The following is a 27,273-nucleotide window of genomic DNA, read 5'->3' on the forward strand; positions in this document are numbered from 1 at the left end:
GAACAAACCTTATCTGTTTAGGATAAAACCTGTCACAGCGGGGAATCGAACCCGCGACCTAGCGCTTACAAGGCAGGCTCACTACTTTCCAAGCTAACTAGTCTTAGGTCTGTAAGAAGGTAATTTTAGTTAAATTTTTTGCAAACTCATAATTTATTTACTGGGGGGAGGGGGTACATGCCTTGTAAGCGGGTTCGATCCCTGGTTTTCTGCTAACTTGACCTTCTTCCCGCTTGGAATCGTTGGTTCTCCACTCCTTTGAGAAACCCACCGGGCCTTTATGACTGAAATTGTCAGTCATAAAGGCGCAACCCGGGTTTTCAGTCTGAAATCCCGGGTCGCAGACAAATGGGATCCCTCCGCTTCACATACAAAAAGCCCACCCAGAGGTTTAAGTGAAGGGACCAAAAGACCCCTCTGTGAACGACCCTAGTCATTCGTGCGTTAGGTATTTCTGCATTCGTACAAAAATTTGGACCACTCTTCAACGCTTTGACAAGATATTAATGTCGCAAGACCCTCGGCCCACTAGAGCGAGAACTGGTATGGATTTTTTTTCTCAGATTTTGATGTTTTTTGTAGGTACAGCTAGTAAAAGTTAGGTAAGTACCTATAGAGTTACTGTTAACCCTTTGTGACCTTCGGCGCCGAAAGCTACAGTCTAGGCGGAGCCAGTGACTTTGCCCTGGGTGAGGACCTTTCCTCCGGTCTGTACAGTGAAGGTCTCTCTGGACTGTCTGGCTACGCTGCTGGTTACTCCGGCGCTGGCTACGCTTCTGCTGCTGGCTTTGGCTCCGCTGCTGGCTTCTCCGGAAACGTCTACGGCCCCAACGACGGTATCGTCAAACAAGTGACGGTCCACCGTGAGGTCCCAGTCGCTGTACCATCCCCATACCCCGTCCCAGTCGAGAAGAGAGTCCCCTACCCAGTCAAGGTCCCGGCTCTGCTGCTGGCTTCTCCGGAAACGTCTATGGCCCCAACGACGGTATCGTCAAACAAGTGACCGTCCACCGTGAGGTCCCAGTCGCTGTACCATCCCCATACCCCGTCCCAGTCGAGAAGAGAGTCCCCTACCCAGTCAAGGTCCCAGTCCATGTCCCAGTCGACAGACCCTACCCCGTCCCAGTTGAAAAGCCATACCCAGTCCCAGTCGAGAAACCCGTCCCATACCCAGTTGAAAAGCCAGTCCCATACCCAGTCAAGGTCCCAGTACACACCCCAGTCCCAGCTCCATACCCCGTTGAGGTTCCAAGACCATACCCAGTCACCGGGTCCCGGGGTTCATTCTCGCACAGTCGAAGTTTTTGTCGACGCTGTGCTCAGAATACAAGGTGCACTCAGCCTCTTTAGAACAATTGAATGGGGCTCAACCAAATGACTTTTTTTCGAGATAGAGTCCTATTCCGATGTAAAAGTACCCAAAAAGTGCATTGGCGCACTCAAAAACATCCAAAACGGTCCCTAAATACCCTAAAATGTCGCTAAAAGGTCGCAAAAAAAATAACGTTGAAACAGCCATGGTTTACGCATGAACTGTATCTCGACACGAGGACATGTCCTTAAGACATTTTATGAGCACCCACACATCATCGGGGCGTCATCAAGGTCCTTAAGGAAGAGTTAAGGACTGAGAGATAAAATAGGATAAACCAAACACGAAGCATCAAAAAAGAGAAGAAATTGCAGCATGTTCCATCCCTAATCGATCTACATTACTGCTAACCCAATCCTATGTAATTAATGCTGGGCCGCGCCGTCCAAAAAAGTCATTAGCTAATGTGGTGTCCACTTCTTCCCAAATCGAGCTCTAAATTCTGACTGAAGTGATTGAAGATAGCAGGATACCAGTATCTAATCCAGTACATCTCGACACGAGGACATGTCCTTAAGACATTTTATGAACACCCACACATCATCGGGGCGTCATCAAGGTCCTTAAGGAAGAGTTAAGGACTGAGAGATAAAATAGGATAAAAGAGAAGAAATTGCAGCATGTTCCATCCGTAATCGATCCACATTACTGCTGACCCAATCCAATGTAATTAATGCTGGGTCGCGCCGTCCAAAAAAGTCATTACTTAATGTGGTGTCCACTTCTTCCCAAATCGAGCTCTAAATTCTGACTGAAGTGATTGAAGATAGCAGGATACCAGTATCTAATCCAGTACTATTTGATTATTATCAAGATGATTCTTGCGTTTCTGTAAACAGTAGTTTAAATCTTTGAAGAACTGCTATGTCAACACTAGCCCATACTAACAGTGTTGACGTGGTAGGTCTCAAACTTGTGAGGTTTATAGCTTCCAATATTATTCCAAGCATGGAGCATTGAAACTCAGCTTAAGCTACATTTAGAACTACCATACTCAAGTGGGTGGGTTTATAGTGAATGAAACAATAAGTTGAGGAGCTGCTGATTGAAAGTTCTTAGCTTGATAATTTTGCATTCAGGTACTTTGTCTGCTTTGTGATAATGATAACTCTTGGATTCTTGAATGATTATTTTGACTTTAATTTTAAAGTAGATATTAAATAATCATTGTAACTTTAATTTTAAAGTAGGTATCGAATAACTATTGTACTTTTGATTTCAAATTGGGTAAAAATGTTCCAAAATCTAGCAAAAATTTACTGATGAGTTTTCTGAAATCAGGCGTACCGAGAACAAACCTTATCTGTTTAGGATAAAACCTGTCACAGCGGGGAATCGAACCCGCGACCTAGCGCTTACAAGGCAGGCTCACTACTTTCCAAGCTAACTAGACTGGCCCAGATCATATTATGATAAAGACGTTAAAGTTTAACAAAATTATAAACAGACTGTTAAAATTTAAGAACACCTGTGAATTTTTGGAACATTTTTTAAACAATCTTTTGACTGCCAGCTAGCTAGGATGGATAGGGGTTTGCTGATCTACTCCCTGTTTAGTTTCCCAGATAGATATGGGCTTCAACAGATTTCGGGTCGAGTGGATCAGGTACACCTCCATGTCTTCTGATGAAGTGTTTCGCACATTGAGGCGTTTACCTTCACGTGAGTTCAATTAGTTAGTTGTAAAGTAACCTTCGTGGGCGTGGATAAGGGAGGGGTACAGGCACTGGTCTTGAAGCTTTGATTTCATCAACGATTTTGTTCGAAATCCAAATCCTTCACATAGAGAAGGGTTTCAAAACTGAAATTGCTCTGGACTCATCATTTACATCATTGTACTTGTGATACTAAACAAAGGTCGCATAGGTCGCTTTTCTTCAAGTGAATTCTCGTCTCCATTTTTTTTTTTTTTATTTTTTTATCGCGAATAAAATATCGCGATAAAAAAATATTCGGCGGTCCCAAAGTACTGTAAAACGTTCTGTGTAAATATTTACGCTTACGTAAGTTCATTAGAAATTAATTATATGAGCAGTAAACACTTTCTAACTAAAGTATACACCTTGAAACAGGCGGAAATTTACGAAGACAATTTACGCCTGTAGGTATGCAACTCGTTCTCTAAGTATCTCTTCAGAAACATGGGATAAGTAGAAAAAATACTTCACTGCTAGAATGACCAATGAAAAGCCTACATACTCGACCATAATTAAATTATTTAAACATTTTCCTTATTGTTTTAAACCAGAACCAATTTTGGGAACTTTCTAAACCCCACCTCAGCCTCGAATTTTTGATGACAAGTACTTAAGGGAAGTTTTTTTCAAGGTTTAAAGCATTTTCGCATCCCCGTGTGTAAAAAAAAAATAAGAGATCAAGGTGAAAAGTTAACACAACAAGAAGACACGCAAAATTTTGTCCAAACAAAATAATAAGATATCACAGGTTTTTATTTCTTACAATAAATGATTACTGTATGACACATGTTGTTTTCATAGGAACTTGTGATGGGCGACACACAGTAAAACAAGTAAGAGAGGTAAAATCACAGCCTAACATAACTCAAATGCAAATGTTGTACATAGGAACCAATTGGAGGACTGTAGGAATGCGATCAACGGAAAGGAACAAAGAAAGAAAAAAAAATATACAAGATGGAAGTGGAAGAAGGGAGAGAAGGTGAAGTAAAAGCTGAAGAGGTAGAAAAGAAGAGCCAGAGTAGGTATTGAGGGTTACTAAAACTAGGAAAGAAACAAGATGCTTGAAAGTACAACAAAAAATCCCCCAAAAAACAGTTTTTTTTTTTTTGTTTTTTGGCTTTATGGTTTTCTGGACAAAATTTGCACCACCATTTTCGTGTTCCTGGTAAAAAGACCTTTAATTTGATATATAGGTCGACCAGGTTTGGATAAGTCCTTCTATGGGGACAGACAGACCGACCGAGCGAGTGACAGACACCGAAGCGAATACAATAGTCCGTCCCTTATACCTTTTTATTACTATTGTAATAATAAAGGAAGGACGGACTAAAAAGAGAGAGATTTGATAGAGGGAACTGTATAACTGTTCGGGACAATGATTCCCGAAGTCTCGAAGAGAGAAGGAAGACAGGATAGGAGAAAGCCAGCCGTTCCGAGAACTAACATTATCCGTTCAGGATAAATTCCACCCCGGGCGTGAACCGAACCCGTGACCTAGCGCTTACAAGGCAGACGCTCTACCCTCCAAGCTAACTAGACTGGAAAGAGACTTTTCACTCCTAGGAATTAGAAAAATGTGTACTATTTTCTATCAGGGAACCTACCTACACCTACAGACGACAAATAAGAGTTATCACAAGTTGCAAGATTATAAAAAACCTTGCAACATTAATAAATAATCTTGTATTATTATTATTATAAAATGCAAATGCATTATACGTAAGTTAGAGATAGTCTGGCTGAGGGACTATAAACAGAGAGTAGATCAGCGTCTAGCTAGGGGACTATAAACAGGGAGTAGACTAGTCCAAATTTCCTCACGCTATATCAATAGCGAAGGTTGAGTGCGAAGGGCATCCCACTCGGAAAATTTTGTTTAGCCAAAACGCCCAAAACCAGTTGGCCTCAAAGCGATCACTTTAAAGCTGATTGAGAGGCGGACGACAAACGCCGACCCTATCTGAACATGGGAAAAGGCGAAGAAGAAGAAGAAGAAGAAGAAGAAGAGATACTATTTGTTAATAAAATTGATACAGAGACGGGATAGCAAGGAGAGAACCTAATACCTTACTACAATCTTAGGCCAGCCACTCACAATCAAGTAGACCTGACAGACGGACCTTTTCAGCCGTACCTGTCAAGTCTACCTGATAGTGTGTGTGCTGATCAGGTGTCAGGTATACCTATCAGGTGACCTGATCAGTTGCACCTGTCAGGTCTACCTGATAGTGAGTGGCTTAGTCCAAACTCCAAACAAAGTTGTTTCACAAGATGATTTTTTGTGACACATACAGGTATGAACTTTTACCTTGATTACACATCACTTCACTTTTTGCCGACGGGCGAAATTTTTGAAAAATTTGGTCTGCAGTCTTGAGAAATGCAGCCTCACCAAAAGTAAAATTTTCAGTGCCGCAGACGATTTTTTCAAACTTTTTGTGTAGCCCCTTCAAGGTTACATACTTTTTGAAATTTTCTAGGGGGGTGCAGCTGCCCCCCTGCCCCCCCTTCGTACGCCCATGACCTGACAGACGGACCTTTTCAGCCGTACCTGTCAGGTCTACCTGATAGTGTGTGTGCTCATCAGGTGTGAGGTATACCTATCAGGTGACCTGATCAGTTGCACCTGTCAGGTCTACCTGATAGTGAGTGGCTTAGTCCAAACTCTAAACAAAGTTGTTTCACAAGATGATTTTTTGTGACACATACAGGTATGAACTTTTACCTTGATTACACATCACTTCACTTTTTGCAGAGTTAATAAAATTGATACAGAGACGGTATAGCAAGGAGAGAACCTAATACCTTACTACAATCTTAGGCCAGGCACTCACAATCAAGTAGACCTGACAGACGGACCTTTTCAGCCGTACCTGTTAGGTCTACTTGATAGTGAGTGTGCTTATCAGGTGTCAGGTATACCTATCAGGTGACCTGATCAGTTGCACCTGTCAGGTCTACCTGATAGTGAGTGGCTGACCTTGGTCCAAACTCCAAACAAAGTTGTTTCACAGGATGATTTTTTGTGACACATACAGGTATGAACTTTTACCTTGATTACACATCACTTCACTTTTTGCAGACCAAAAAAGTGGCAGAATTCAGCAAAAAAAAACTTGAAGAATGTAAATTTTGTCGCTTTACATTTTTACGCAATTCAAGGTGGCATAACGCAAGGTAGGTACCCAATACTTGAATACTTGCATCGAGTACCTGTTTACTTAAGTAGCTACATCATATTAAGTACCTACTTACATGGATGTGTTGTAGATACCAGGGTAATTGAAAGTACGAAGTAAGGTCTAAGATTTTTAACGCGCCGATTTTGCGGAGCTGATGAGTTTTTAGGGGGTTCACGTCACTGTGTAACTGTCAAGGCGTTTAATAAAGGGCTACATGGATGTTTTGTAGGTACCAGGCCAGGGTAATTGAAAGTACGAAGTAAGTTCCAAGATTTTTAACGCGCCGATTTTGCGGAGCTGATGAGTTTTTAGGGGGTTCACGTCACTGTGTAACTGTCAAGGCGTTTAATAAAGGGGGTTTTCAGCTCCCATGGCGTAGTGGTCACTGCGCTCGCCTTTCACGCGGGAGACCCGGGTTCGATTCCCGACGGGGTCAAGAAATTTGTATCATGCAGATGATTGATTCCGTGACTGGCTATTGCGGGACCCACTCAGCCTCGTGAGGAAAATGAGTAGCTATGACATGTAAATGCGCATAGCGACCGGTGCCAGCATGGTAGGTAATAAACAGTTGGATTTTAGGATTATTGAGATATTGGGAAAATCCTACAATGCTGCAGTGAGCACCAAAGTTGTGATATAATAACAGATCGGAGCTGCAGTGAGCACCAAAGTTGTGACATAATAACACAAATTAGGATTATTGAGATATTGGGAAAAATCCTACAATGCTGCAGTGAACACCAAAGTTGTGACATAATAACACAAAGAATTAGGATTATTGAGATATTTCGAAAATCCTACAATGCTGCAGTGAGCACCAAAGTTGTGACATAATAACACAAAGAAACTGCATTTTTTTAGTAGGTACTCGTACCTATTCTTATTTTCACGACATCAAAATCAGAAAGGTATGTGCAAACAACCAAATGATCAATTGATGTTTTATACGCAAATGATCACTGGATTATTGAATTGGTTGGTTCTTCGATTGATAGATTTGTTGGATAATTGATTGATTGATTAATTGATTTGTTGGGAAGTTGGTTGATTTATTAAATGATTGATTTATTTGTTGTATGATTGGTGGACTGATTGATTGATATATTGGTTGACTGATTTATTGGAAGATCGATTTCTGGATGACTTAGTTGATTCGGGCTTTGATTGATTTTTAGATGGAATCACTGACTGATTGAATCACTCACGTATTTCGCCTTTCCGAGGGTGTGCTTCGAACATGACTACCCCTGCTAGTTCCCGCCTCACACTATTAGATAGGTGATGCAAAGGCTTCAGGTGTAGGAGTTCCTCGTATATTTGTTCCAGGTCCTCGGTTGTAACTGATTAAGATAGATAACTTGAAAATAAAAGACGTGTATTTTAGAATCGATTTTCAATTCAAAAGTTGAAGATTTGCCGAGCTTTCGACAGTACTCAGATTCTCATCATCAGAAAAACAAACTCATATCCTCTTATTTGCTAGCTAGGCCGAAAATTCAATAAACTATAGAACTAGAAGAAAGTCCCTATGGAATCACCGAATTCCCCTTTACATACCTACTTATACTTATAGGAATACTTATAGGAATACTTATAGGAATACTTATAGGAATATTCTAAAACCATTCTTGTTGAATGTTTTCCTTTTTATATTGAATACTTATGGTACCCTAGGTACAAATTTACATGATACCAAATTTCATCGAAATCGGACTAAACGTTCAGAAGATATCCCGAAACAAAGAGACCAATGTAAGCGCTAGGCCGCGGGTTCGATTCCCGCCCGGGGCGGATTTTATCCTGATGGGATAATGTTCGTTCTCGGAACGGCTGGCTTTCTCCTATCCTGTCTTCCTTCTCTCTCCGATTTCGGGACGATAAGACCCTAGAGTTACAGTTCCCTCTGTCAAACCTCTTAAAAAAAAAAAAAAAAAAAAAAAATAGAGAAGTGGTCAATGTAATCAAATTAAAATGTTCCTTCTGATATTATGTTGTTTCATAGGTACCACCTCCCTCCCAAATAAATGAGGAGGTTCAACAGACCTAAAGCACCGTTCAAACCGGTGGAAAATTGGTATAATACGTCGGTGAAACCGTCATAATAAATTGGTATATTGGTAATACCGGTATAATTTATTGGCTTGAGATGTAAAGGCAGTGTTTTCCGCCCGCCAGTACACTCGACCGTAAAACACCAGCCTTACTCACTTTACACCGCTTTTTCACTAGATCTTAGCCTTTTGCGTACAGAATCAATTTCACCAGAATCGCTCTTACGGTAGGATTCATGTCCCACATGAAACTCAAGCGTTGTTGTTACAGTCAGACGTAAACAAAACATTTTTTTCAAATACGGTAGGATTCATGTGAGACATTAAAAAAATAGGCTCAGTCTCTCACGTTCTGACTGTCGGCCAGATCTAAGTCTGTCAGACGGCCAAAACCTGTGCTGCCGAAAAAACTTCCGTCTCCAGACCGTCTGAGATAGGTACTAGAAAGATAAGGTGTTTCTGCCAAACACGTTCTGGCGGTCTGACAGACTTATGTCTGACCGAAAGTCAGAGCGTGAGGCTTTCTTTCACTGAACTAGGTATATTGTAAACTGGTGCATTCTACTTTATAACGCCGCGCGCCGTCTGTCAGACCTTTTGAAAAATAGGGACTTTCCTTCTTATAGGATAAGGAAAGTAAAATTAAATTTAAAAAAATCGCTGTTTCTGACGGAGAAAAACGTGGTTACAAATGTTACAGCCCGTTCACACTCACAGAGATTAGGGTCCTCAACATCCCAGTTTGCCTGTAGACATCTCTGGTTCTTCGTCATTCTACATTATTGTAAAGTTCTACATTACGGATAGGTCATCTTGTTATTGTCTTAGCGCGTGTATCAAACCTGATTCTGAACGGCTCCCTAATGTCAACACTCGCAGGGGCCTACACAGCAGAGGGCCCGGGACGGACCCCGACAACGGCTCCCATATCAATAAAGAGGTGCTCTATTAAACTGTTGGCATAATGGAACAACTTGTTCTAACCCAGATAAGCCCGGTACACTTTTTGTCTGCGATTTTGATGAAAATTGGAAATTATGATGACTTGAAGCTCAGAAATACATAGCAGCCTAATGTCAACACTCGCAGGGGCCTACACAGCAGAGGGCCCGGGACGGACCCCGACAACGGCTCCCATATCAATAAAGAGGTGCTCTATTAAACTGTTGGCATAATGGAACAACTTGTTCTAACCCAGATAAGCCCGGTACACTTTTTGTCTGCGATTTTGATGAAAATTGGAAATTATGATGACTTGAAGCTCAGAAATACATAGCAGTTTTTATTTTATTTTTCTGAACTGCCGTTTCCGCAAAAACGGGTGTCCTATATATAGGACACTGGGCTCATATGCCATAGGTGGATAGATATTATTAAATGCGAAATAAAACACAAAATGTCCTGTTGTAAAGAGATGTTTTCTATTTTTATTTTTTCTAAATTTGAAACAATGAAATAATTAGTAAGAGAAATAATAGAACTAAACTTAAACACTTCAATATTTTTTATAATATCACAAATTGTACCTCCAACTTTCAGTTTCGTGTATGATAGAGCTCAAAGCACTTTACATGAAGACCAATGTCACATTTCTTACACCTTGAGGTACACTTTTGATGACACTGACCACATCTAGTTTGTTTTTCCTGAGGTATGACCAATTGCCCAATATGTATTGTCAAACCGAGAGTCAACTTTGAAGTTTTTTGAAAGACGGTTGTTAGTTTTTGTTGTTTTCTTACCATGTGTTTCAAGAATATTGCAAACCAATCGCCGACGGAATCCCAATTGATCCATTTTCCCACCGTCAAGTCGATACAGCTGCCAAGCGTTTTGTTCGGCAGTGTCCAGGCAGTCAATTATGGTAGGGAAGTACCATTTTTTCCCCCGAATACTGACTCTGTAGAGTGATAGTGCCCAATATTGTCAAACCGAGAGTCAACTTTGAAGTTTTTTGAAAGACGGTTGTTAGTTTTTGTTGTTTTCTTACCATGTGTTTCAAGAATATTGCAAACCAATCGCCGACGGAATCCCAAGTGATCCATTTTCCCACCATCAAGTCGATACAGCTGCCAAGCATTTTGTTCGGCAGTGTCCAGGCAGTCAATTATGGTAGGGAAGTACCATTTTTTCCCCCGAATACTGACTCTGTAGAGTGATACGTTCTGGTCGAAACGGTCTACTCCTCCCATGTATTTGTTGTAGTTGTTGTTTACGTTAGGCTGTTTTACTGTAATGTATTTTTTTCTGCCTGCGAGAACCTCTTCACCAAACCAACTGGATTGATAGCACTGGACGAGATTATGTTAGGCTGTTTTACTGTAATGTATTTTTTTTCCGCCTGCGAGAACCTCTTCACCGAACCAACTGGATTGATAGCACTGAACGAGTTAGTAGCGATAGTAACAACACTGTTGTCGTTCCACTTACAAATAGTAATCCTCTTCTTTTCGTCACTCCTATAGTCAAAACTTCCTCTCTCTTGCTTCTTGAACTTTGCATTTTCTTCCAATGGACATTCCTTCAATCTATTCTCTCTCATAGTGCACGTAGCAAAGATACCTTTCTCATTCAAATGCTCTAGGAGGGGGAGACCGCCAAAGAAGTTGTCATAATACAGATTATATGGATGATCGCCAATAGTTCTTAGGACATCAGCATAGCTCAGGATTACCGAAGCACCTAAACCCAAATCTTTGTATTGACTCAAAACCTGGGACCGCCCTTGATATGGGTCTTTCCATAAGACGTAACCATAGTAAGTACTTCCTACCCAAACTTTATATCCAAATCTAACTGGTTTGCCTAAGATTCTTTGTTTTAGAGAATTTTTGCCATAGTAGGGAACCATACTTTCATCGATAGAATGAAATTCTTCGTGGGGAGCATATTCCACGAACTTTTTATTCAAAATATTATACAATGGCCGTACCTTGGCGTAGCGGTCAGTTTTATCCAAATAGCGATTATCACATACATGAACATTGCTCATTATAAGTTCGAACCTAGTCCTACTGATAGATGAGGTTACAATATCATGATTCATATCGGCTGATCCCGTCTCAAAATACATTCTTTTCCTTGGACAATCCACGTATCCGCTGTATAATAATACACCAAAAAAACAGAGCATTTCCTCATATGACACATCACCTACAAAGTTTTTCATTGCAATATACTTGTTGGTATTTTTTACAAACATATCAATCACTTCATCATCGTAAAATAACGAAAAATATTCAAGTGGGGTTTTTAGTTGATTTTTCACGTCATAGATTGGCAAGAACGGAGAACTAGAATCAACATTCAGTTCCAACTTGGCCCAATTGTAACTGCCTTCTGTTTGATCTGTAGATTTTTTCCCGCCAACACTTCTCTTCCTGCGAGTTTTGGTTTTCTGTGCTGACACCTTTCTCTTTTTAGCACGAGTATCTGAAAGCATACAAAATAAAAGTAAGGACTATAAAATAAATTTGAATATGTGCAATGTCGGTTATCTTCCCACAAAGAGTTTTTCACCTTCACCGGATTCGAACCACCAACCTCCAGATTCGAAGTCCCCCGCGCTAACTATCTCTGCCACTGAGGTTGGTAATTAATTATCTATTTTTTCCTTTACTAGCACTTACCTGTAGCTTCCTGATCACGATCCCCATTATCTTCTCCTCTCTCATCAACCAAAGTACATCTGTTGAATCGAGTTGACAGTTCACCTTCTCCTCGCAATTGTGATCCAGGTAGATTGCCAAGCGTCACAATTTCTTCATCTCCAGAATCTTCATCAGTAAGAGGATCATTGCAGTTATCGGGAGGAAAGATTGTAATGGTAGTTTCAATGTCATTTTGGCATTCATCTTCTTCTAAAGCTATCAGAATTTCATTGACTGTGAGTCTGAAAAGAATTGCCGCAATTCAAATTATAATATGAAATGTAAAACTACCTAAACTGACAAAAAGACTACTAAATTTACCCCATGCTCATGAGCCCAGTGGCCTACATATAGGACAGCAACATTTAAATACAAATAACATGTAAATAAGTTGTAAAAAAAATTATTTGAACACTAAAATAATTTTAATAATTTGTTTTAAAAATATTAAAAAAAACTACACTGTAAAATATCAAAAAATAAAAAAGTTACTTACGATTTTCTGTGGAGATCCATGGTTCAAAATTTACGAAAATTTTACACCAGAAGAGAACTGTTATCAGCAACGCATGGATGCAACTAGCGTGATTTCTATTGTCAACACACATACATGAACATGTTTACTTTCTTACTGTTTCAACTAAAATACGATCAGTGGCGTACATTTAATTAAAAAAATCCAAAACTGTAAGCATCTCGGGTGTCCTATATATAGGACACTAGACTTATCTGGGTTAAAAGAACTTAGAACACGCTAAGAAGGTCTGAACTGCCGTTTCCGCAAAAACGGGTGTCCTATATATAGGACACTGGGCTCATATGCCATAGGTAGATAGATATTATTAAATGCGAAATAAAACACAAAATGTCCTGTTGTAAAGAGATTTTTTCTATTTTTATTTTTTCTAAATTTGAAACAATGAAATAATTAGTAAAAGAAATGATAGAACTAAATTTAAACACTTCAATATTTTTTATAATCTCACAAATTGTACCTCCAACTTTCAGTTTCGTGTATGATAGAGCTCAAAGAAAGAGATGTTTTCTATTTTTATTTTTTCTAAATTTGAAACAATGAAATAATTAGTAAGAGAAATAATAGAACTAAATTTAAACACTTCAATATTTTTTATAATCTCACAAATTGTACCTCCAACTTTCAGTTTCGTGTATGATAGAGCTCAAAAGTTATGTATCTTATGCTACAGTACGTACTTGAAGGTCAAATCGATTGAAAATGATCGAGTTTTGACTGATTTACAAATTTGGAAGAAAAAAACCGTAAATTTGGCTAATTTTGCAATACAATAAGTAATAAATGACCAATGTTAGCTATTACTAAAAGTTGTTAAATATGGGTAAAGTAGTTTATATACCTAACTAATAGTAATTTTATTATAAGCAGACTACATTTTTTTACGTATTTTAAGTCTTTCACGCAATTCTTTGCAAAATAGCAATTTCGTGATCTTGATCCAAGTTAGTGCTCATCTCTCCTCTTCAACTCACCACAATTCATCTCCTCTGCTCCCCAGGTGTGCGTCTTAATGATCGCCGCCGTGGTGCTGGCTGAAGACAAGAAGACCTCCGAGAAGAAATCCACCAAGCCCAGCAAGAACGGCAAGCGCGGTATCTTCGGTGAAGCTTACGGCTTCGGCGCCGAGAGCTACAGTCTAGGCGGGGCCAGTGACTTTGCCCTGGGTGAGGACCTTTCCTCCGGTCTCTACAGTGAAGGTCTCTCTGGACTGTCTGGCTACGCTGCTGGTTACTCCGGCGCTGGCTACGCTTCTGCTGCTGGCTTTGGCTCCGCTGCTGGCTTCTCCGGAAACGTCTACGGCCCCAACGACGGTATCGTCAAACAAGTGACCGTCCACCGTGAGGTCCCAGTCGCTGTACCATCCCCATACCCCGTCCCAGTCGAGAAGAGAGTCCCCTACCCAGTCAAGGTCCCAGTCCATGTCCCAGTCGACAGACCCTACCCCGTCCCAGTTGAAAAGCCATACCCAGTGCCAGTAGAGAAACCCGTCCCATACCCAGTTGAGAAGCCAGTCCCATACCCAGTCAAGGTCCCAGTACACACCCCAGTCCCAGCTCCATACCCCGTTGAGGTTCCAAGACCATACCCAGTCACTGTTGAGAGAAAGGTTGCCGTTCCAGTACCACACCCAGTCTACATTGAGAGACCCATCCCCGCTCATGTTCACCATCATGACACCCTACACATCGGCTCCGGTCTAGAACACTCCTTCGGAGGATACCACTACTAAGTACTACGAGGTGTTTCGTTTATCCGCCGTGGTGGGATCACCGCCTGACGGTGGAAACGAAAGTTTAGAGAGCGGGATTTCATAAAACGGGATTATTTTCAAACAATTTCCAAGTCCTGTTCCCGCTGACACTAAAACCTCCGGGTTTCCCTCAACGAATTGCCTCATTTTAGTGTGGATATCACAGCATTACTAAGTGCTTCCTTTGCAATCAATAAACAGTAATCCTCTTCTTTTCGTCACTCCTATAGTCAAAACTTCCTCTCTCTTGCTTCTTGAACTTTGCATTTTCTTCCAATGGACATTCCTTCAATCTATTCTCTCTCATAGTGCACGTAGCGAAGATACTTTTCTCATTCAAATGCTCTAGGAGGGGGAGACCGCCAAAGAAGTTGTCATTATACAGATTATATGGATGGTCGCCAATAGTTCTTAGGGGATCATTGCAGTTATCGGGAGGAAAGATTGTAATAATGGTAGTTTCAATGTCATTTTGGCATTCATCTTCTTCTAGAGCTATCAGAATTTCATTGACTGTGAGTCTGAAAAGAATTGCCGCAATTTAAATTATAATATGAAATGTAAAACTACCTAAACTGACATAAAGCAACCGTGTTGTTCAATACATAAAGAAATTTTCTCATTACATTTTGTATCCGATCGTTCTTACAGCGGCCCCGAGAGGATACTTTTTCTGAGTACGTTGGTGGATGTGCCACAATTTCTACTGTTAGTGGATGTGTCAAAGTTTCTAATAATGCTCTAGTAGAGTACTCTAGACTCTAGTCTAGTAAACGTTCTAACAGTAGGTGTGGTGTAACTGCTGTATCATTACTTGATTACGATGTTGGCTTCTTAAATACCTTTAAAATCCTTTTTTAATCGTAATTCTCCTGATAAAAATATTGGTTATTTTTATCTGAATTAATATTCACGATTTTTAAAGCAATTTTATTTAACTGTACCGTTCTATTTTCTATGTAGGTATGTATGTATGTATATGTAGACAAGGATAAAGCTGTCAGGTGTGTAGGTAGTAGGTAGGTAGGTACGAAGCGATTTCGTTGTCAATGAGGGAAAATCATAATGACGTGTTGTAAAGAATTAAAATCATTCGAATTCGAAGAAAATAATAAAACTAAATGGGTAGTGCTGCAAAACGCCATGTACGTATTAGGAACCTGCCCAGTCTAACCTTACAAACTACAAGGCATACGCTCTACCCTCCAAGCTAACTAGGCTTACTAGGCTGGCTTATGAAGTCCATCTTTGATTTCCACTGAAGGGGAAATCTCACATCTCCACTAATAATTTAAGGATAGAAGCGCTAGTAGATCTTGGGTTCGATTCCCGCTTAGGGTGAGCGTTATCCTAAACAGATTAAGGTTCGTTCTCGGAACGGATCCCTTTCTCGTACTCTCTTTGATTTCAGCACGATGAGGCCTCTGTTCTTATAACAGTTCCCTCCATCAGCTCACTTCAAAAGAATTGAGTTCTGGGTTTTAACGCGATTTTTTTTTTTTTAGTTTGTTCCTTCAAGCTTCCAGTTAGATTGTATACGGCCCTGATAACAGTTCCCTCCATCAGCTCACTTCTAAAGAATTGAGTTCTGAGTTTTAACGCGATTTTTTTTAGTTTGTTCCTTCAATATTCCAGTTAGATTGTATACGGCCCTGATTAGACCTAGAGCTGTAATGACAACTTTTTTGAGAGGAAGAGGGGGAGGGAGTTACAGCCACCTAACAGTTTCAGTGGGATATCAACCAACTCTCCTAATAATTATAGTCCTAAAGAGGCGAGGCAAGGCTGAGAGAAAAAAAACTAGGGTGCCGGGAGTCCAATCGAGTGACTGGGTTCTGGAACTCTAATATTGAACCCATATATCGTGAAGCTCGACACTATGATATAGGTACCATTCCAACAACCTAAATCAGTAAGAAGTAACCCAATTAATAGAGTTCTTCCTTCCTAACTTTTGGCAACCTGTCACTATGTATAAGAAACTGGTGCATTCATCGTCTTATATCTGGATACCAAAAATGAGTAGCTAGGTGAGTTTTTTTTTTTTTTTTTTTTTTTTTTAAAAGGAATAAATGGGGCGCTTCCCCTTAAAGCAGGTTTTTAAATTTCATGGTCTTCACTTGACTGGAGTGGATTACGGACTGTCCCCTCTCTAATAGACGTTAATAAGCAAGACTACAGATAAAAGGACAGACGAAATACAGACTATACAGAGTACCTAAGTGATTGTTGAACCTGAATTTTTTAAGGCCGCCCACTAACGTTCCGTCACTCACAGATCTAGGTTTGTCAGACCGCCGCGCCGGAACGTGTGGCGTTAAAAACATATCCTGTCTTCAGATTGTCTGAGAGACGTAGAAATCAGAGGCTTCCGTCACACACGTTTCGACGGTCCGACAGACTGTCGGAGCTCAGACCGCCCGACGACTTACAGATCTGGAAAAAAAGGGCGCCCACGACTCTGGCGAACTTAGGTCTGAATGAGTGTGGCGGAAAAAGCTTCCGACTTCAGTCTTCAGACGGTCTGAGAGACCTAGAAGTCAGAGGCTTTTTCCGGCCCACTCATTCCGACCTACCAGATAGTCGGAGCGTGAGGGGCCGCCCCTTGACCACCTAAGACCACCACTAGATCGGGATTGTAACTATACGGGTATGATTTTATTGAGTTTACAGCTTCCCCCTTCTGGAAATCTTGTGGCGCTCACAACAACACTCAATGTACACAAATATAATCTTACATAGAAAACGCAGGTTCTCGTTTCTCCACAATTTCCATCTCTGAAGTATAAATAACACTTCCAAATTCTTGGCCAGCACCTGAGAGCTATGTGTCTAACTGATGAGTTCAAATAAGAACGAAACGCGTCTTAGGCTGCTCCCAGATGTTGGCTAAATTGGTGACCCCGACGTGATGGAAATTAGGAGAAACGAGAACCTGCGTTTTCTATGTAAGATTATATTTGTGTACATTGAGTGTTGTTGTGAGCGCCACAAGATTTCCAGAAGGGGGAAGCTGTAAACTCAATAAAATCATACCCGTATAGTTACAATCCCGATCTAGTGGTGGTCTTAGGTGGTCAAGGGGCGGCCCCTCACGCTCCGACTATCTGGTAGGTCGGAATGAGTGGGCCGGAAAAAGCCTCTGACTTCTAGGTCTCTCAGACCGTCTGAAGACTGAAGTCGGAAGCTTTTTCCGCCACACTCATTCAGACCTCAGTTCGCCAGAGTCGTGGCCGCCCCTTTTTCCCAGATCTATAAGTCGTCGGGCGGTCAGAGCTCCGACAGTCTGTCGGACCGTCGAAATGTGTGTGATGGAAGCCTCTGATTTCTAGGTCTCTCAGACAATCTGAAAACAGGAGATGTTTTTAACGCCACACGTTCCGGCGCGGCGGTCTGACAAACCTAGATCTGTGAGTGGCGGTCTGACAAACCTAGATCTGTGAGTGACAGACTAGTCGGAACGTTAGTGGGCGGCCTTAAGAAATTCAGGTTCAACAATCACTTAGGTACTCTGTATAGTCTGTATTTCGTCTGTCCTTTTATCTGTAGTCTTGTTTATTAACGTCTATTAGATAGGGGACAGTCCGTAATCCACTCCAGTCAAGTGAAGACCATGTCCAGAAATATGTATTTTTAGCAATTGGTCAGTAGAGGAGTTGAGGGGGAAACGCTTGAAAACCCGTTAAAGAGGAAGGGAAGAGGTGGCTCCCTGACTTCTATTAAAGTTACGCCACTGAAAAAAAAAGTTAAAAACAAATAAATACATAAATTAATAAAAAGTCATATACATAGGTACTATCTTAGTGATGCTGATGAGTTAGGAGTTAGGACAGCTAGGATGATGGTCGAATTTGCATAATTATGGCTTGACCAAGTTAGGTACATATGTAGGTGTCCAAAGTCCAAATAGTCCAAGTTTTTGAGCAACATTGTAAGTTTTACCCATATCTATGTGGACCTGATACGTTTTGCCTCGACATAAATATATTAATATTATGTTTTACACATATTATTACGTATATTTTGTTTACCCTAGCCTACTGGATGTCAATAAAAATATCTATACAAGACATATAAATCTTCAAAACTGGTGATGACCCAAGTGCTTGTTGACATTTGTTCATCCATTTATTGCCTACTTAGGTATCTACTATTATTGAGTAGATGCACAAAAATACCTACTGACTAATGTTTACGAGTATATTTATTGGAGAAAAAAAAAAAAACTGATAGATTTCGAAGAAAAAAAATACAGAACTATCCAGTAAGTAGGTAATTAGATGCAGTGAAAGAAGAAGTGCCAGCCTGGTTAGTTTTAAGGTAGCGCGTCTGCCTTGTAAGCGCTCGGTCGCTGGTTCGATTCCCGCCCGGGACAAACGTTATCCTAAACAAAAAAGGTTCGTTCTCGGAACGGCTGGCTTTCTTCTGTCCTGTCTTGCTTTTCTGTTCGATTTGGGGACGATAAGACCTCCGTTGTTACAGTTCCCTCTGTCAAACCTCTTTGAAACAATACTTTCATTACTAGTATAGTTCGCTATACTGTAGTAATAGAAAGTAAAAAAAATGAGGAATTTCGGCCCAATTAAAATGACTCAGAAGTTAGTTTATAGATTTGACCCATCCATATCGTAAAAACATTCAGTAATCTTCTGATCTCAAGATTGATATTACTTTCCTAACTAAAAATAGTATAATCAAAATAAATAAAAGCATGTAAAAAATGTAGTCTGCTAACACCTTTATAAATACACTCTGGTATATAAATGAGTAGGTAATGTAGATTTTGTTACACACACACTAACTCTCTCTCTCTCTCTCTCTCTCTCTCCCTCTCTAATACCGGTTAATTCATTCTTAATTGCCGCAAAATATGTTATAAATGTTATATTATTTCTACATGATTTCAATAAATTGAGGCAAATAATTTTACAGATTCAGGTAAATAGGTACGTGGGCTCTCTGACACGTTTTATGACGGGTTTGTTGCTTGGAATCGTGTTAGAATCAGGTACAGAGTTTAATATTGCCTATGTCCAATGTCCATCAACTTCTGGTTCTTGGTAAATTGATTTATTTTATATCAAAACAGTTTAAACACTTTAAATAGTATTTACCTGCAAAGGGGCAAATGTAAGATGTTTCCTAGAACTTTGTTTTGCACTTAGTTTACCCATTGGGTCTTTTTTTCCAATGAGCAAGTCACCTTCGGAAAAATAGAAGTAAAAAATCTGGTGTGAACATCACACGACTTTCCTTATCCTATTGAATGATGCTTATTTGAATGTTCTTTTACCCTAACTTTTACAATATCTCCAACCGTTTTGTCTCTATAGCTGAAAACCGCCAAAAACGGTCGAAATCTATCCAAAAGCGGTAAAAATACCGCCAAGCGCAGCAACCATCTCAACCAAACGTTTTGTGTTGCATCCTTGTCACATTTGCGAACTACATACCAAATTTCAATCTCTAGCTTATACCGTTCCCGAGATATTGTTAAATTACACCGAAAACCACCAAAAAGCGGTAAAATGCCAACCGTTGCACCGGTCTTAACCAAAAGTTTCGTGTCGCATCCTTGTCACATTTGACAGCTGCATACCAAATTTCAAGTCTCTAGCTCTTACCGTTCTCGAGATATTTTGTTTACAGACAGACAGACAGACGCACACACACAGACAGACACACACACGGACCAATGGCTGAAACTTTGGATTTAGGCTCTAGGGACCTCAAAACGTGTTTTGACATTAAAATTTGACCATCGAAAATTTGACCCGATTACATTACTTTCCTTCCTATAGGATAAGGAAAGTAAAAAGACGAGAAACTCCCGTTATCGAAAATTTGACCCGATTACATTACTTTCCTATAGGATAAGGAAAGTAAAAATCCGTATTTGTTTTGTTAGTGGATGTGACAAATTTACATTTTCAAACTCCGTGGCAGTGTGGTTGTGGTTACTAAACGAGACTTGCCTAGCCAACCCAGGAGGTATTCCTTGGTTGGTAGTGCGTCTGCCTTGTAAGGGCTAGGTCGTTGGTTCGATTCCCGCCCGGGGCGGATTTTATCCTTATCACATAAGGTTCGTTCTCGGAAAGGCTGGCTTTCTCCTATCCTGTCTTCCTTCTCTCTTCGCTTCCGGGATGATAAGACCTTAGCAGTTACAGTTCCTTCTATCGAACCTCTTCAAAGAAGAAGAAGAAGAAGAAGAAGAAGAAGAAGAAGAAAAAACTGGTTATTTTATTAGTGGATGTGTCAAAATTACAATTGACAAACAATGTAAAATTGGTTACAACCACTAATAAAATAAACAGTGTTTTTTTTTTTTTTTTTTTTTTTTAGAAGCCATACCCAGTGCCAGTAGAGAAACCCGTCCCATACCCAGTTGAGAAGCCAGTCCCATATCCAGTCAAGGTCCCAGTACACACCCCAGTCCCAGCTCCATACCCCGTTGAGGTTCCAAGACCATACCCCGTCACTGTTGAGAGAAAGGTTGCCGTTCCAGTACCACACCCAGTCTACATTGAGAGACCCATCCCCGCCCATGTTCACCATCATGACACCCTACACATCGGCTCCGGTCTGGAACACTCCTTCGGAGGATACCACTACTAAGTACCACAAGGTGTTTCGTTTATACGCCGCGGTGGGATCACCGCCTGACGGTGGAAACGAAAGTTTGGAGAGCGGGATTTCATAAAACGGGATTATTTTCAAACAATTTCCAAGTCCTGTTCCTGCTAACACTGAAACCTCCGGGTTTCCCTCAACGAATTGCCTCATTTTAGTGTGGATATCACAGCATTACTAAGTGCTTCCTTTGCAATCAATTTCCATCTATCAAGAATCTTTTTACATTGGTAAACGAGATGCCTCATGTTAGTGTTCCAGCAGTGACTGGACCTAAATAATCCCTCTTTATGATTCCGCCCTTTGTACAATTACATATCCGTAAGGTTGTCTAGTCAATCTCTCAACCTTTGAGTCCTTCCTATCAAGAATCTTTTTACATTGGTAAACGAGATGCCTCATGTTAGTGTTCCAGCAGTCCTAAATAATCCCTCTTTATGATTCCGCCCTTCGTACAATTACATATCCGTAAGGTTGTCTAGTCAATCTCTCAACCTTTGAGTCCTTCTGCCTGTGTGTTTCCTATGTTTGTTTTGATACTATTCTTTTTGTATTTTTGTACCTTCTCCTATTTATTTCTCCTGTACTAATCTTAGAGTACAACGCTTATCCTTTAGTACCTTATCCATTTTCTCATTTGGATATGTGGGGTCATTTCTTGGTGCCCCAAATTCTCAAATTCCAATTCTGTTTGCCTCTTTCTTCCGAACTATTTAAACTTTTTGTTTCATATTTACACATATTTTGTCTTTACATCTCTTTGTTATGTTATCCTTTCGTACCTTATCCATTTTGTCATTTGAATATGTGGGGTCATTTCTTGGTGCCCCAAATTCTCAAGTTCCAATTCTGTTTGCCTATTTCTTCCGAACTATTTAAACTTTTTGTTTCATATTTACACATATTTTGTCTTTACATCTCCTTGTTATCAGTGTCTATTTCTTTCAATAGCATGTCTTTGTTATTTTCTACTATCTGATAGTAAGTACTATATCTTCTGTTAGTCATACTATTCTCCTCTGTATATCTTTGCTGAAATGTTATATTTTTTATGTAAATAAAAAACAAAAATAAATTAGAAAAATCACAAAATTAAACCTCTTGTATTGATTTCATCCCTATACAATTAGCAGTTAGCATTGTAAATAGTTCTTACAGTGGTTACCTGGTAGTTAGGAGAGCGCGGGTTCAATCCCAGCCCAGAAATTACAATTAGCAGTTAGCATTGTAAATAGTTCTTACAGTGGTTACCTGGTAGTTAGGAGAGCGCGGGTTCAATCCCAGCCCAGAAATGGAATTTTCCCTATCTTTTTATCAAACAAACACAAATCGCGACCTAGCTCTTACAAACTACAAGGCATAATAGAAGGATAGAAGCGCTAGAAGATCCCGGGTTCAATTCCCGCCCGGAGCGAGCTTTATCCTAAACAGATATTAAGGATCGTTCTCGGAACGGATCCCTTTCTCGTCCTCGTGAGAGGACTTTGATTTCAGAACGATATCTCTGTTGTTATAAGAGTTCCCTCCATCAAATCTCTTCTAGTGCTGTATTGAACATTGAGCTCAACAATTAAATCAACGGGCAAAACCCACTCAGAGAAATTAAAAGTGTAATCTGATCTCATCAGACGATCTGATTCAGATCAAGTTTGTTCAGATGACCTGTATACGTAAATATAGTTCAGTGGTTCATGATAGTATGACCTTACTTATAGCTGAATTATCTTTAAAGATTGGCTTGCTTTTTTTTTTCAGTCAAATAATCGGGCTTATTTGTAAAATAGGCACTTGAGCAGCTTTACAGTACACAGCCTACATCTGTCCGTTTTATCTACAAAATCCAGAAATTAGGTAGGTAGCTGTAGCTACCTACTAAAATCAAATCAGGTTTTGTGATCTCACCTTTTCCTTTGGGATTTCAACCAAAAATTGCCTGTTTCACCACTTTTTTCTTCAAAAAATGAAGTCTCATTTTTGAACCTCAACAGCTGGAATCTAGGTATTGTAAACAAATTGGTCAACGAATGGGGAGAAGTCCAATAGGTATTCTACATTTATCAATATGGCGAACACCTTTTAAATCATTAATCTTTGACCTTTCACAATTCAGATATGGGAACGTCCACCGTCACTAGAGTGACCCCAAACCCTAAGAATTGAGTACTTCTTGTCTAATTACGAAGTAATAAAAAAATAAAAAGAACTTCTGACGCTTGATTACGTTCGCCAAGACTTCAAGGAACAGATCTGTGCTATTTTTGTCAGATTTTTTTCTCCCCCCGCCTTTCCAGAAGCTTTCAAAGTTGGCGTCACTAGAGTGACCTAAAAAAAACGCGATTTTTGTACCATCAAGTTTGAACTTAAAAATTTCTGAAAGTATTTTAATCATCAAATCGGTCTTTTCATATGTTATGTAGAATATGATTGTCTGTAAAATGGTGCTAATAATACATTGATACCTTTATTTAAAAAAAAGATAAAAAATAAATAGTAAAAGTACTTTCGTCACTAGAGTGACGGTCACTAGTGTGACGCATTGAAATGTCACTAGTGTGACGTCAAATTTCGATGTTTTTACATACTTTTTTATGATAATGTGTTTTTTTTGTGTTTTTGGAGGTTGGCAACGTTGCGGGAGGTTGGCAACGTTGCGTTGTGTTGTGAAGTTTAAGAAATTAGTGCTCCCTATTTTTTCAATATTTTTTCAATTAATTAAGGTGTTTTTGATATTATAAAGTGAACCATTCTAAAGAGGAAAACAAGAGCTATCAGTGAACACTTCATACTCGGATTTACGTAAGATAATAAAAATATAAGATCGAAAAACATACGAGTAAGCTAATAGTAATATAAAGACTCCATTGATATTACTAGAGAAGCTCCAAACGAATTCAAGTACCAAAGCGAGGGATAAGTACGTCTAGTTATATCTGTATAATAGAATAGCTATGTAGAAGATAAGCACGAGATAGATATCTCCCCCCCCTCACGCCAACCGAGAACAGAGTAGAGGTTGCCAGACTTACGCACTGTTTTACCCTAAATATCTTACCTAACCAATTTACCCGGTTACCTGTTATGTAACCAAACTGTCACACTTCCAAAGTTCGAGCGACAAATAAAACGCCTTGAAATTAAAAACGAACGCAATATAACAGCATTATTCATTTCCCTGATAACTATTAAAGTATGCAAAGTGGATGACATTGAGTTTTTTTTGGTGGTACCAAATTGCCTTGAAGATATATCTCAGCAACTAGGCCTAGAGTAACTACGTACCTACCTAATTCTCTTACAACCGGGGCCAACAACCAACTGCTTAAAACCCCACGGGGTCCCCCCCCCCCCCCCAACCCTTTAGGAATTTTTAAAAATAATTTTAATAATTCGGAATGATTCGGAAATGTTCATTAGCGTACGGTCCGTACGGCTTGTTCCAATACTTCCCATTGGACTAAACATATTCGTGCGATTTTTTTTTTTAAATGCCGTAAGAAAAATGAAACTATGCGGAGTACCTGGAAGCTCTTCACGGAGCACCAGTGCTCCGCGGAGCACAGTTTGAGAACCACTGCTATACATCATCAAGCTGTTTTCACTTGGCGGGGCGGAGCGCTGCTGAGCCCCTGAATGTTTTCGTGACCGGATTGTAACAAAATGAAGAGGGGATTTTAGCAATGAAGGCCTTAATCGTCTGGAAATTGAAGATAGGGGACAGGAGAGGAACAAGCCAGCCGTTCCGAGATCAAACGTTATCTGCTCGAGACGAATTTTGTCCCGGGCGGGTCGGGAATCAAACACGCTACCCAGCACTTACAAGGCAAGTTCGTGCTACCTTTCAAGCTATAGGTACTTAGGCTAGAAGAATTTCAGTCAAAGGGCAACAGAAGGTGGCTAGGAGTCGAAAAAGGGCTAGGGAAATAGCGCCTCGCATCGCAACACCTCGAATTTTACTTAGTCCTTCTTTTTACTTTCCTTATCCTATAGGAAGGAAAGTAATGTAATCGGGTCAAATTTTCGATGGTCAGTTTTTAATGAAAAAACACGTTGGGGCCAGGTAAATAGCGCCTCGCAACACCTCGAATTTTACTTAGTCCTTCTTTTTTTTTCAGGTATCACTTTTTTTCTAGAGGTTTGACCGAGGGAACTGTAACTGCTATGGTCTTATCGCCCCGAAATCGAAGAGAGAAGGAAGACAGGATAGGAGAAAGCCAGCAATTCCGAGAACGAACATTATCCCATCAGGATAAAATCCGCCCCACCCCCTTTCTTATCAGATAACATTTCCTATTAGATAACATTTCCTACCAGATAACCCTTTCCTTATCAGATAACAGATTCTTACTGTTATAACAAGTTTCAGTGAAAAATTACTTACCCGTCTATAACAGCAACAACAATTTGTAATATTCCAGCTTATTTTAAGTAATTTAAATCAAATTTAATCATTTAACTTCAAACAGAATGATAGATGATAGTGTTCCTTGATAAAGAATACAATACAATAACTCTCTCTCTCTCTCTTCTCTCTCTCTCTCTTCCTTTCTGATACCGGTTAATTCAGTCTTAATTGCCGAAGCACAAAATATGTTATAATTTTATAAATGCTATATTATTTCTACATAATTTCAATAAATTGAGGCAAATAATTTTACAGATTCAGGTAAATATGTGGGCTCTCTGACACGTTTTATGACGGGTTTTTTGCTTGGAATCGTGTTAGAATCAGGTACATAGTTTAATGTCCATCAACTTCTGGTTCTTGGTAAATTGATTTATTTGATATCAAAACAGTTTAAACACTTTAAATAGTATTTACCTGCAAAGGGGCAAATGTAAGATGTTTCCTAGAACTTCGTTTTGCACTCAGTTTACCTATTGGGTCTAAAGACTATTTTTCCAATGAGCAAGTCACCTTCGGAAAAATAGAAGTAAAATAGAAGTGAAAAATAGACGTATTTGTTTTGTTAGTGGATAGCACGTCTAACACTCGACCGTATATTAGCGCGGGCTCAGTCTCAGTGCGGTTTATGTGTGTCCCGAGTCCTGACATTGCCTATATGTCCAATGTCCATCAACTTCTGGTTCTTGGTAAATTGATTTATTTTATATCAAAACAGTTTAAACACTTTAAATAGTATTTACCTGCAAAGGGGCAAATGTAAGATGTTTCCTAGAACTTCGTTTTGCACTTAAGTTTACTTATTGGGTCTATTTTTCCAATGAGCAAGTCACCTTCGGAAAAATAGAAGAAAAAAAAATCTGGTGTGAACATCACACGACTTTCCTTATCCTATTGAATGATGCTTATTTGAGTGTTCTTTTATCCCAACTTTTACAATATCTCTAACCGTTTTGTCGCTATAGCTGAAAACAGCCAAAAAACGGTCGAAATCTATCCAAAAGCGGTAAAAATACCGCCAAGCGCAGCAACCATCTCAACCAAACGTTTTGTGTTGCATCCTTGTCACATTTGTGAACTACATACCAAATTTCAAGTCTCTAGCTTATACCGTTCCCGAGATATTGTTAAATTACACCGAAAACCGCCAAAAAGCAGTAAAATGCCGCCAAGCGTTACACCGGTCTTAACCAAAAGTTTCGTGTCGCATCCTTGTCACATTTGACATCTACATACCAAATTTCAACTCTCTAGCTCTTACCGTTCTCGAGATATTTTGTTTACAGACAGACGCACACAGACAGACACACACACGGACCAATGACTGAAACTTTGGATTTAGGCTCTAAGGACCTCAAAACGTTTTGACACTAAAAACTGACCATCGAAAATTTGACCCGATTACATTACTTTCCTTCCTATAGGATAAGGAAAGTAAACGTATTTGTTTTGTTAGTGGATGTGACAAATTTACATTTTCAAACTCCGTGGCAGTGTGGTTATGGTTATTAAACGAGACTTGCCTAGCCCAACCCAGGAGGTATTCCTTGGTTGGTAACGCGTCTGCCTTGTAAGGGCTAGGTCGTTGGTTCGATTCCCGCCCGGGGCGGATTTTATCCTTATCACATAGGGTTCGTTCTCGGAAATGCTGGCTTTCTCCTATCCTGTCTTCCTCCTCTCTTCGCTTCCGGGATGATAAGACCTTAGCAGTTACAGTTCCTTCTATAGAACCTCTTCAAAGAAGAAGAAAAAAACTGGTTATTTTATTAGTGGATGTGTCAAAATTACAATTGACAAACAATGTAAATTGGTTACAACCACTAATAAAATAAACAGTGTTTTTTTTTTTCCAACATTACTTACCATGGCAATAATAAAATGAATAATCACACCAACAGCCCCATTGGAATCTGGGAGTCTGCTGTATTGAACATTCAGCTTAGCAATTAAATCAACGGGCAAAACCCACTCAGATTAAGAAATTAAAAGTGTAAT

At 39.8% G+C, this 27,273-nt stretch overlaps 3 protein-coding genes and 1 non-coding gene across 4 annotated transcripts; 2 read left to right on the forward strand and 2 right to left on the reverse strand.

The window, feature by feature from the left end:
• The first annotated feature begins 348 nt into the window (after positions 1-348).
• On the forward strand, positions 349-21,224 carry LOC103513981 (skin secretory protein xP2-like). The gene is made up of 6 exons (XM_026827059.1): positions 349-389; positions 655-863; positions 914-1,300; positions 13,122-13,165; positions 13,494-14,222; positions 20,589-21,224. The coding sequence occupies exons 1-6, from the start codon at positions 349-351 to the stop codon at positions 20,859-20,861; spliced, it is 1,683 nt and encodes a 560-aa protein (XP_026682860.1). The 3' UTR covers positions 20,862-21,224.
• Trnae-uuc lies at positions 6,619-6,690 on the forward strand. The gene has a single exon. It is a non-coding gene; the product is annotated as a tRNA-Glu (tRNA).
• LOC113469396 (piggyBac transposable element-derived protein 3-like) lies at positions 9,708-10,530 on the reverse strand. Its single transcript, XM_026827056.1, has 2 exons — positions 10,233-10,530; positions 9,708-9,980 (listed from the first exon to the last, which is right to left on the reverse strand). The coding sequence occupies exons 1-2, from the start codon at positions 10,498-10,500 to the stop codon at positions 9,844-9,846; spliced, it is 405 nt and encodes a 134-aa protein (XP_026682857.1). The 5' UTR covers positions 10,501-10,530; the 3' UTR covers positions 9,708-9,843.
• LOC103513979 (piggyBac transposable element-derived protein 3-like) lies at positions 10,358-12,610 on the reverse strand. The gene is made up of 4 exons (XM_008478843.3): positions 12,455-12,610; positions 11,938-12,200; positions 10,699-11,740; positions 10,358-10,608 (listed from the first exon to the last, which is right to left on the reverse strand). Exons 1-4 carry the CDS (start codon positions 12,472-12,474, stop codon positions 10,536-10,538), a joined length of 1,398 nt encoding a protein of 465 aa, XP_008477065.2. The 5' UTR covers positions 12,475-12,610; the 3' UTR covers positions 10,358-10,535.
• Positions 21,225-27,273: the final 6,049 nt, after the last annotated feature.

The sequence above is a fragment of the Diaphorina citri genome, unplaced genomic scaffold (genome assembly GCF_000475195.1).
Source record: "Diaphorina citri unplaced genomic scaffold, Diaci psyllid genome assembly version 1.1 scaffold1058, whole genome shotgun sequence".
In the NCBI taxonomy this organism is placed as follows: domain Eukaryota; kingdom Metazoa; phylum Arthropoda; class Insecta; order Hemiptera; family Psyllidae; genus Diaphorina; species Diaphorina citri.